General features: G+C 38.7%; 1 protein-coding gene across 1 annotated transcript in view; it reads right to left on the reverse strand.

Moving 5' to 3' along the window:
- The window catches only part of Actr3 (actin related protein 3), a 41,353-nt gene that overhangs the window by 12,033 nt on the left and 16,602 nt on the right, over nt 1-12,718 (reverse strand). The window contains exons 2-6 of the mRNA XM_075987763.1: nt 11,871-11,926; nt 9,952-10,076; nt 5,036-5,146; nt 1,972-2,067; nt 1,051-1,158 (exon numbers count right to left, since the gene is read on the reverse strand). Coding sequence (XP_075843878.1) covers nt 1,051-1,158; nt 1,972-2,067; nt 5,036-5,146; nt 9,952-10,076; nt 11,871-11,926 — 496 coding nt within the window. The remainder of the gene's footprint in view (nt 1-1,050; nt 1,159-1,971; nt 2,068-5,035; nt 5,147-9,951; nt 10,077-11,870; nt 11,927-12,718) is intronic.

Here is a 12,718-nt window from a genome sequence, read left to right on the forward strand (position 1 = left end):
TCTTAGACAGATGCGGCAGGCATGCCTAAAATCCCAGCATCTAAAAGGCTGGGGCAGGATTTTGAGTGTCTTCCTCAAGACAGTGTCTCTGACTGAACCAGAAACTTGCTGTTTTCAACTAGATCTTTGAGTTCTTGAGACTATCCTGTCTCTGCTTACCATAGCTATGATTAGGCACGTACAGTTCTGTGTGGGTACTAGGGACCTGAACGTAGGTCTTCATACTTACAGAGTAAATGCCCACCAAGTCATCACCAGCCCCACAATTATTTTAGATACACCACTAAGAAAGAAAAAGGAGCTACCAAGTAAATTACACACAGCTATTAAATTCTAGGCACATCCTAATAAGATATTAAAGATACCCAAAGGCTAAAACCAAAAGGGGATACATCCATAGTGAAATATGACTTGTAAAATAAGAAATGAAATAGTGTATATGCTATACATGGATGATCTTGAAAACATTACTCTAAATGCACATAGCCTGTCACAAAGACCTGAGTCTATAATTCCATTTCTATGAAGTTTCCAGACAGGCTACCTATTCACACAGAAAACCTGTGGCTGGCAGGTGTAATGTGCGCCATACCTGAAGCTGCCACGTGCTATTTGCGCTCACTGAAAACTTTCCCCCCTGTGTGCTCTCATCTTGCTTCTTTGTAGCCCATGATGCCAGCTAAGATTCTCAGCACAGATTATTCTGCCATTTTCCTAGGCCTTTAAGTGAAGATCAAATCTGAGGTTGATCATGCCAGACTGTGTGAGGTCCACTACACTGTCCCAGCTCTGTGACCTTCATCAATTACAAGCCTAACTGTGACTTTGGGGTACAGTATGATAGGGAGCTAGCTTTGTCTCCTTTCAGAACTGCTGATGCTCTTAAGATCCTTAGCTCTTACAATCCTTAAATTCCTCATGAGGCCCGTGATGGTGGCTCAGAAAGATGTCAAAAAGAGCTTCTCAATCTGGCAAAGGTGTCATTAATTCCTGTCATTTACTTCTAGGTGCACTATTCCACATTCTCTTTAGCAATTTCTCTGTCCTTACCACAGGAATGACATGAGTGACTCCATCTCCACTGTCTATTACTGTACCCGTCAGCGTCCTCTCTCCTACTTGTCTTGAGGTCCAGGATGCAGCTAAGGCAAGAACAGCCTAGAAAAAATAAGACAGACAAAAATAAACAAAGAGTTACTAGGGATACAAGTCTATAGAAATAATCTATAATGACACTGCATACATTCTACAGTTCACTGAGAAGTTCACGGGTCTCTTATGGTTCAGAGTTTAGTAGGATCACTCTCTTCCTAGAGCCACAATCAAGAGTGACACAAACACGTAATACGTGTAGCACAACCTTACCCAAACTTACCCAGACTGCCACAAAGTACCAAGGCATCCAATCATCATGAACCAGCAAGCATTACTCTTAAGAACTCAAACTCCAAGTTCCTAAATGCAATCTGCAGTTAACACTGTACAACATGTACCTTAACTGAAAAGGACACATACACTTCCACATACTCTGAGCTAACCAGAAAAATCAATGACACATGACACCATTTTTTCCTACCAAGAATCTCGTCATGGCCAATAGAAAACAACTCTTTCCTAAAAAACATTTTTGCAAACTAAGAATATTATTTTTTAAAAAGTTAGATAATCTTATAATCAAAATATATGAGTAATAACTAAAAATAGATGACAAAACTGACTTTTCCCACTTGCTAGTAATACCTAAAAGGAACCAAAATAGGTATTTAGCCCACCATCCTCCTTTGCTCTAAACTCACAACAATCATGGGAAACAAAGGAAGAAGTTTTTCTTTCTGTCTACAAATACTATCTCCCTTTCGAATAGGGTACGATTTGAAAACTTTCTGGGAAAAAGAGAGATGCATGGTTTAGGAGTAAATTAAGCCTGAGTAAAATCTAAAATCCAAGATTAAATAAGTATAAATCACTTACCTGCACAGCAATGTACAAGCCTGGAACATTGAAAGACTCAAACATTATTTCAGCAGTATATTCCCTGTTTTCTGGAGTATTCAGTGGAGGTTCAGTCTATTAAATTGAATATATTAAAAGACAATGTGAAATCATTTTGAAACTTCATAGGCAATTTCTAAAGAAAAAATAATGTATAAAGTAATTTAAAAGTACTAAATGTATAAGTAGAAAGACACAAAGACTATAGGAAAACTATAGAGAATTAAAGCAGACCTACACACACATGGAAATAATATGCTCTCGGTGTCTACATGTCCCTTCTCCTTTTGCTTTGGCTCTTTTTCCCCCCATTTGTTTAGTCCCATGTTGATTTGTTTTATTATTTTAGAAACATGTTTATATTCTATTTACATAGAAAAGAAAGAGTATGGATTTGGGTGGGGTTAGTCAGGAAGATTTGTGAAGTATTAGGGAAGGGGAGCCATAATTGGAACAGATTACATGGAAAAAAATATCTCAATTAAAAAAAGTAGCGTTCAGTAACATTACACGTCATCAAGAAAATGAAAATTAAAACCCAATCAAAAAAAGTGTATATCCTGAGTGAGGTAAGCCAGACCCAAAAAGAGCAACATGGGATGTACTCACTCATATTTGGTTTCTAGCCATAAACCAAGGACATTGAGCCTATAATTAGTGATACTAGAGAAGCTAAATAAGGAGAACCCAAAGAAAAACATATAGGCATCCCCCTGAATATTAACCTTCAGCAGATGATGAAAGGAGACAGAGACAGAGACCCACATTAGAGCACCGGACTGAAATCTCAAGGTCCAAATCAGGAGCAGAAGGAGAGAGAGCATGAGCAAGGAACTCAGGACCGCAAGAGGTGCACCCACACACTGAGACAATGGGGATGTTCTACTGGGAACTCACCAAGGCCAGCTGGCCTGGGTCTGGAAAAGCCTGGGATAAAACCGGACTCTCTGAACATAGCGGACAATGAGGACTAATGAGAACTCAAGAACAATGGCAATGGGTTTCTGATCCTACTGCATGCACTGGCTTTGTGGGAGCCTAGGCAGTTTGGATGCTCAACTTACTAGACCTGGATGGAGGTGGGGGTTCCTTGGACCTCCCACAGGACAGGGAACCCTGATTGCTTTTCGGGCTGGGGGGGGGGGGACTTAATTGGGGGAGGGGGAGGGAAATGGGAGGCGGTGGCGAGGAAGAGACAGAAATCTTTAATAAATAAATAAATTTATAGAAAAAAAAGAAAAAAAAGTGTATACACACACAATGACCAAAGTTAAGAATATTAACACACTAAATGCAGGCTAGAATGAACAGTATTATATGAAAAAGTCACCCCAGGCCAGAGCTCTAAACCAGCTAAGTCTCTGCCCTGTAGTAGAGCAAGCCCACAAAGATATGAGAATAAGTGTCTACAGATATAAAATGTTCAAACAACCAGACTCTCAGAGTCGAAAACATTAAACTGGAAAATACAATTTTTACTACAGCACACCTTATATGATTTCATTTACGTAAAACCGAAATATAGGCAAAATTAATTCATTTGTAAAACAAAAAATTAAGGTGAATGAAACAGTGGTTGCCTCAGGGGAATGGAGAGCATGAATTAACTAGAAAAGGCACTGATATGTTACTTATATTGTTACTTATACAACTGTCAAAACTGACAGTGGACCAACCATCTATTCTGAATATTATTTTACCTATACTCACTTCATTAAATACTATCTCCTGCATTAAGTATGGTCTGTGGCTATTTTCACTCTACAGTAGGGTTGAACAGCTGTGACAGAACCCATTACACTCTCATTTGGAATCTTCAGTGTCCATATGAACTACAAAGGCAAATTCTCCCTCCCTCCTTCTTTCTCTCTCTTGTTCTTTTTCTTTTGCCAAACCTGGTCTGTCTGTCTGTCTATATCTGGTCCTTTTTCTTTGGCCAAGCCTGGTCAAAATCCATAGAATGGTTCAGATTTGTGATTTTAGAATACACAAATTTTATATAAAAAAGAATAACCATAAACAAATAACAAACTGCTTGATGATGGACATACTGTTTAACCATGAAGTGATTCTCATCTAAATGTAGCTTATTTTGATGTGATTCAAAAACAGACTAACAGAAGGATAAACGAATTTATGTCAAAGCAATTACGCTAAATGTATACTTAGAATGAAATGTTAATTATTGCACTGAGGTTGTAGGTTTATAGGTGTTTATGTATGTGTAAACAGTAATGTTCTTTCAACTTTACATACAGTCCAGTTACAAACCAATGAGGTAGTGACCTAACCTTTAACAAGAAACATTCTACAGACCTAATATTAGTAAAAAAACAAAATACCACTTGTTTACTTTTTGAATCTGCTTTGCAGCTTGCTTCTGAAGATAATTATGACAGTTTAAGTCTAAAATTGGCAGCTGCAGACTCATGTGCTCAAGCCTTCACTGCCAGCTGACCAGCTCCCAGAGGTCATGAGGGCTTCAAACTCACCAACTGACTTATCCACTGAATAGCTAGATGAATAAACTGTGAAGTGGGAGTGGGGGAGTCTGGCTAGAGTCAGTCACTAGAGTCCAGATGATGGTCTCCTTTCTGCCTCCTCCTACCCTGAGGTCCAACCCTCCGCTCTATCACTTCCCACAGAGATGCTCTGCTTTACCAAACACAGACCCAGAAGCAATGAGGCCAAACAACTGTGGATGTAAGCCTCAGAATCTATGGACTGAAAACTTTCTTCCTTATATTGTCAGTGAGAAAAAAAACAAAACAAAATAACCTAACACTATTATTTTGGGTCAAATCTTAATGATTCCATATTAATTATCAAAAGCACATCATGAGAACATATGCTTGCTAATGATAGTAGGGATCATTTAAATGCTCCTCAAATTCTTCCCAGTAGGCTAGGCATCAGGGCAACACGCCTGTTAACCCAGCATTTGGGAGGGTAAAACAGAATGTTCCTGAACAAAGCCATCCTGGGCTTATAAATCCAATCTCAAAAAAGAGGAAGTTCCCAATAAATCATAATGTGTACTTACCAAAAGAAAGTAATGGTCTTCAGGTTCTGCCCTTAAATATTTAAAAATCACTTGCTCCATAAACCTTTCCATCAAGTCCCAATCTTCAACTATACCATGGCGGATTGGCCACTATTAAAACAAAATTCACAAATTAAGTCTTAATAATGTCAAGAAAACAGACCCATAAATATAAAACCAGAGACTATTAGCTCATTAGCAGATATAAGAAAAAGATGTATTCTTTAGGTGCCATGTCACCACAGGTCATTCTTAGTAGAAATATACACACTTAGAAAAATGAAATTTCTTTTCCAATGTATATTCAGATGGTTGAGAGCATAAAATGAATATGTCAAAAATGTCAAATTTCATCTTAATTTTCTTAATCTTCAATAATTAGCTCATTAACTAATATCTGTTGTATATCTAACATATAATTCATACTTGGTAGTTGAATAGGTGGTACACACTTGGTGTTTTAGCTACTGAGGAGGCTGAAGCAGGAGGACTGCTTGAGTTCACAAGTTTGAGAGTACTCTGAACAGCAGTGAGAAATGATTATAGTGACAAATCAGTAAATAAAACATTGCAAAATATATGATAGTCAGAATAACAATTAAGCACATAGAATTTAATTTGGAATACTATACAGGTCTAAATTGAACCAGGGCAACCCACAAGCATACACAGATTACACACACCATATGCTAGCCTATGGGTAATTTTCAACATCAGAGTGTGCTACACTCCTTCATGACAATGTTTCTTTTGTGAAGTTGGGTTGCCACCTGTTAAAGAAAAAAACATACAAAACAAAATCCACTTTGAAGGCAAGAAATGGAAGTAGCAATGTTTAATCCATTCCACTGTGAATGGGCCTATCAAGCAAAGCTTACCAATGGGAACAGTTAACCATGAAGTAAAGATATTTATTTTCCTTTCAACCTAAGCTGCCTTTTTTATGTGGCTTGAACGTTACTAGCTACTTAATAAAGAACTGTTGTTGACTACTATTTGAACTAGGCTAAGATATGTTACATTTGTTTATGTGGTGGAATATTAACTGTGCAAAGGTGTGTTACTTTTGTTTGTGCTACATTTGTCTAATTATGTAAAGATGTGTTGCTGTTTCACCTTGCCTAAGGCACTTGATTGCTCTAATACAAAGCTGAACAGCCAATAGCTAGGCAGGTAAGGGACAGGCGGAGCTGGTGGGCAGAGAAAATAAGTAGGAGGAGAAATCCAGGCTTGAGAGAGAAGAGAGGGGAAAATGAGGAAAAAGAGATGCCCCAGGGCCAGCCACGCAGCCTCCAGTCAGCAGACAGAGAGTAGGACACACAGAGAGAAATTAAAAAGCCCCAAGACAAAATGTAGATGAAGAGAAATAGATTAAGTTAAAGGGGAAAAAAAAGCTAGCCAGAAAAGAGCATAAGCTATGGTTGAGCATTCATAACTAATAATCTAAGTCTCCATATCATGATTTGAGAGCTGGTTGGTGGCCCAAAAGAGAAAAAGCCTGCTACAAACTGTCACATACATGCTTTTTCAAAATCTGGGTGGCACTTTGAAAATGTTACAGAAATCTAAAAGGCACACGAAAGCTCCTGAATCTCTGACAGATTATCTGTCACACATTCAACATCTAAGTATCAATGAGGGACAACCCACAGTGTTGGTTCTGAGGACCCTTCCCCACAATACTTTATAAGACATGTTACTGTTATTTGCAAAAGAACTTCACCTTGTCTGGGCCATCTACACTAACCACTCTGCTCATTTCACCACTCCACAGATGACTTTTCAAAGTTCAGACCACAGCAACCTCACTTTTCCTGAGGCACCCTGTTCCTGAGCAGCAGGTGGCACCTAATAACTTCCACAGAAAATGGAGAATTCAAGAGAGGAACTGAGTCTCCTTCACCCAATCTGTAAACTTCTACTATGTTAGCAATACTCCTTGCAGTTACGTATATGTGGTATGTGTCTGTGTGTTAAATCCATATAAGTGCAGGTGCCTGAGAGTCTAGAAGACGGTGTCTTATTCTTGAGCTGGAGTAACAGGCAGTTGTGAGCAGAAGGGCCTATGCAGAACAGTATGCACTCATAACCACTGGTTCATCGCTCTAGCTCCCACCCTATCAAATTTGTCATCCAGAGTACATTCCTCCGGTTTTTTAAGACCTTGTTAAGTGCCCCTTCTTTCAGTTTCCTAAGCAGAATTTAACATTAAACGTGTAGCTTTATCCTTTCATCTTTCTCTCTCCCATCACAGCCTAACCTCATAAAATAGTACCCCTACTCTTTCCTGATCTACCATTCACAAAGATACATCCATTCAGCTCCACAATACTTCCATCTTAGCACACCTATCTTATTTGATAGGCCATGTTGTTTAGCTCTGTACCTCTCAAGCCTAAGTACACCTCTCAGACTTCTCTCCTGCTGCAAACTCTCCTAGGTAACAGTATTCACCTCCCCAAGTAACTGATACCTCCCTTACCTCTGTCCTTATCCATCTTGTTTGAGCTCCAAAGCCTGCACACTGTCTGGCAACATGTGATCTGCCTCACAGGTACTTCAAATACGCTGCATTTGAAATTAAATTTATCCTCCCCTCCATACACCACCCCAGTGCTCCTACATTAATGCCCTTTATTTCAGAAGTAACTAGGAATATCCTTACCTACCTTTCTAGTCATCAACAGTGCCCTGTCAACCATTCCTTGTTTAATCCTTAAGATATCCCCTTTATTATTCTTCTCAAACAATAAACTCTAACATACTATTGACTCAGGCTTCTAGATTTCTATGCCAACAATAAAACAATGAACAAGTAGTGGTGGATCATGGCAAATGACACAATAACATGGGAAATGCCATGAGACAGCTGCTTTTTCCCATAAGTAAATAGCAAGAAAAAAATCATATGCAGAAAGAGAAGTTATGGGTCAGAAGACTCATGAGACTTAATAGCTAAATCCAGTGGAAAATTCTTATTTTAAACATGACCCAAACATTAGGCAATTAGGGAACAGGCAGAGAAATGTACTAAACTCTGACTAAAACCATGAGATGCTGTTAAAAGGCAAGTACTCTGAAGTGACTGGCTAAAACATAATTGGGGAATGGAATAACAAAGTAAGATTAGTTACAAATTTGTAATTGCCGAAGCTGAGTGACAGGCATGTATGGGATCAATACATTCTTCCTTTTTTATTATTATTATTAATTTGTTTTTGTTTTGAGAGTCTCACTATGCAGCCCTGACTAGCCTGGAACTTGCTATGGAGACCATGTTGGTCTCAAACTCACAAGGGCTGGGATTAAAGGTGTGTGCCACGCCTAACCCTTCACTCTACTTTTAGTTATGATTTTTTTGGTAACATTTTAATGTACACATGTGAAGAAGAGTGTGCACGGATGTGAACACACACACAAACTTCAGTTCTCTTTATCGCCACTACCATTACCTTAGTTTAGTGGCTCACAACCTGTGAGTTGCAACCCCTTTAGGGGGGGTCACATATCAGATATCCTGCATATCAGATATTTATATTATGATTCATAACAGTAGTAAAATTAGAGTTATGTAGTACCAATGAAATAATTTTATGGTTGGAGTCACCACAACATGAGGAACTGTATTAAAAAGAGTCATAGCATTAGGGAGGTTGAGAATCACTGCCTTAGACAAAGCCACTAACACCACTTGTCGTATCTCATTATCCCAGAATCATACCTGCCTCCCTCAAATTATGTCTCCTCACTATTTGAGCACTACAATACTTTCTTTATACCCATCCTCTAATTAAGGCCCACAATAATCCTGAAGTACTAACAGTGCCATTACATAGATAAATAACTAAATACAGAAAGTTAAAGTCACTGGATGATACCACAGAGCTAGAAAGGAACATTACCAGAATTCAGGTTGAAACAGGCAGCCTTATTGTCCAGTTTATCTATGAAGTAGCTCCCATGCAGCCCCTGGATTTCAGGAATATGAGCTATGCTGCCCTCCATCTTCCTCATAAGCCTTCTTATATACTACCCTCTCTGCCTAATGACTGTCCACATATCTCACCTAACTCCTATTGTATTCTTCAAGGCCTGGCTTAATGGTTTATCCCTCAAGAACTGCTAAATCCCCAACTAGGCTAGCGCTTCCCATGGCACACACCAGGAACACCCTACCAAGCTTCCCTTCTGTTGACTTTATACGGTCTCATTGGTAGAAAGGTTGTTTCTTGCTACTTTCTTTACAGCACAAAGAAAAATTGCAAAGTTTTATTTTTATGGTGGGGTAGTTATGTCATTTAAAATTACAAGGAAAGGAAAGAAACCCCAACAGAAGAAACAAATGGTTGGAAATGCTTACCTTCCAGGAAGGCTAGAGTAGTGGCAGTGGACAGAGACACAGGAAGACACTCTGTGTTAAGAGATTATCTCTTAACTTGCACAACCAGCCACACAACTTATTTAATCTGTGCAATGAAGACTACTTGCTTTACTGTGTCAGTTCTATTTCAATAAATAGACAGACAGAAAGGGCAGGGGAGGAAGAGGTAGAACAACATTCCCTGATGTAGCATTGTAGAGATGAGAGAAAATCAATCCCTACTGAAAGCCCTAAGAGGCAATGCACATGGAAAAGTAAACCCATTCACTCCAGTATGTTAAAGCCAGCGGGGAAGAAGAAATTTCTATGGTTAGGAAGATGAGAACAGAGTCAGATGTGGTGGTACACACCTTTAACCCCATCACTCAAGAAGCAGAAGCAGGCAAATCTCTGAGTTCTACAGAGCCAGTTCCAGGCAAGACCCTGATTCAAAAATGTTAAAGCAAAAAACAAACAAAAAAACCTGATGCATGAGAGCATCAAGTCCATACAGAGTTAAACTCAAGCAGCTGACTGGATCCCTCGGGACACATACCTTTGTTGCATATGTGGGTTTTTCTATTGCTTCATCACCAATGAAGAAGTCTAGGTCATCCACACCTTTCATCACCCTCCTCTGGGCTTGATCACCTACTTTTGCAGACTCTTTGATTGCAATACCTTTGAAATAAGTTAATTAGACATTTTAAATTTTTCATCTTTCAAATAAGACAAACTTCTACCTTGCCCTTCTTCAGTTGTAAAGTATTATTTAAAAACAACAACAAATAGTATAAACAGAGTAATGAATGAAGTCATAAGAAACCTGTGACAAAATTCATTCTGTACAACGACACCTCAGCTTCCTCATAGGAACAAGGCCTCAAGTACTCCGAAAACAACACTACTATGGGACTGTTCAGCTATGCTTCCAAAACTGTTAAGTCTATTCTGATTCTAGCTGGGTTTATGTGTGTTACTTGGGTCTCACGCATGTCGGGTGTATACTTCCACCAAGCTATATACCAGACCTTTCAAATTTTTTTTTCTTTAGAGCACAATTCACTGAGCTACCCCCAACAGTCTTGAACTTGAAAACGTCCTGCCTCAGCTTCCCAAGTAATGGGTATTTACAGTTCTTTGCCACCAACCCTTCGCTTCATTCAAAATAAAAAATATAATCCTGGAAGGCCAGAGAGATGGCTCATTGGGTAAAAGCGCTTGTTCCACAAGTCTCATGACCTAAATTCGATCCCCAGAATCCTCATGGAGGAAGGAGAGAACCAACTCATCAGAAACTAATCCTGACCTCTACACACATTATGTCAACTATGCAATATATGTTCACATTTGTAACATAATAATAAATTAAAATAAAATTATAATCTTATAAAGTCAATATAAAGCTTGAAGAACATGCAAGAAATTAAATGTGAAACTTTAATAAAAAGAGAAAATCTGCAAAAAGAACTTTTAAAAACAAGTTTTCTTTACATCTCTACTTAATCTTTTTCTCTGCTTATTCTTATCTAATAGTAATCTGCTAAATTCTAGTCCCATATATGAAGACACCTCAATAAATTTAAGAAAACCCATATAGCAATTCCTTTAAATAATTTCAAATCTCTGTCTATTCCCAGAGGTAAAATCCATTATGTGCATTTAGGGGCTGGAGAGAGAGCTTGATAGTTAAGAGCGACACAGTTCACCCAGCAGTTCACAACTCCAGCTCTAGGGGATCAGGTGCTCTCCTGTATCTCCCACCAGCACCCATACACACATGGCAGACACATACACACACAGTGTTTTGGTAACCTGCAATAGAGTCTTTAAGTTCTAATTTTCTGAATTCAAGTTAAGCATCTTCATTCAATATAATTATGCAAACAGCCTTAAGTTGATCAAAATCAAAAATACAAAAGTAATGTTGAAGACAAGATACACCTTTACTAACAAACATACCTCTAACAATCCAAATCTACTGTTATTAGAAAGTTAACAAAAGTTCCCAAAGACAATGTTACAAGCACAGTATGCTTCTAGGATATCAGGAAATGTGTGAGGCTGCTGAGTGGAGGACGACACTGGCACTTCTGTGGATGTCCATAGGACAGGTCTCACAAACAGTACTCACACCTCTAACCGAAATGCGGTCACTTTAGCTGAATTACAGGGGCTGAGGTTGGGCTACTTAGTCACACACAGGTAGCAGCAATACCCTCAACGCAGGAAACCGTTTAATTACCAACCCATTACTGGGTTTTGTTCTGTTTTGTTTTCCTTAAAGAGATACTTAGCACATTTGGTAAACAGCTGAAATGAAGAGTTAAGAGATCTGGAAATAAGGCTCCATTTACAACCAGGCAATCATGCTTCTAAATGCCTAATTCTGACAGAATCACAAACTTAATGAGTTATTTTGATAATGAGAAAGGCCTTTAAATCAGCTCATCTAGGAATGAAAAGAATACTTACATGATGGGATAATAAACTGTGGTTCTGTATTTCCAGCATATCCTAGTTTTGTATATCTGCAAAACAAAAATTTCATAAGATTTCACTAATCTCAGTATGTATTCTTAGATTTTTTGTTTAAAAGTAGGATTTCACTATACATAAAATATACAATATTCAAAAGCTTAGTTCATTTAGCACCTCTGCCTTGAAAACTATCAAAAACACTAGCCAGGCAGTGATGGCACATGCCTTTAATCCTAGCACTCAGGAGGCAGAGGCAAGCAAGCCAGCCTAGACTACAGAGCAAATTCCAAGAAAATCAAGGCTGTTACAGAGAAACCCTCTCTCAAAAAAAAACAAAAATTAAGTGGGGGGGGGGAGTTGTAAAAAAAAAATCACATATGTCCACAGTTCTGTTTCATTTTGCAGTATTGTAGACCAAACTATGAGGCTCTATACATGCTAGGCAAATAAATGCCCACAGCTTTTTTTAAAGTACATCTATGTATGTATGAATGTGTGTATGTATGCATGTATGTGTATCATGATGCAGGTGTGGAAGAAAGGGACAACTTTCAAGAGCTGGCTCTCTCTTTCCACCTCCACCAGATAGGTCCCAAGGCCTGAACTAAAATCATGGGGCTCGACAGTAAGACACTTTACCCACATACCCCTCCTTTTTAAGTTTACTCATTTACTGTGTGTGCGCGCGCGCATAAGCCACAGCATGCATATGGAGGTCAGAGAACAACATTCAGAGATAGTTCTCTCTTACTATGTGGATCCAGAGACAGAACTCTATAGGTAATCAGGTTTGGCAGCAAGCACCTTTACTCACTGAACCACCTCATTAACCACTACCACTG

The sequence above is a fragment of the Microtus pennsylvanicus genome, chromosome 10 (assembly GCF_037038515.1).
Source record: "Microtus pennsylvanicus isolate mMicPen1 chromosome 10, mMicPen1.hap1, whole genome shotgun sequence".
NCBI lineage: Eukaryota > Metazoa > Chordata > Mammalia > Rodentia > Cricetidae > Microtus > Microtus pennsylvanicus.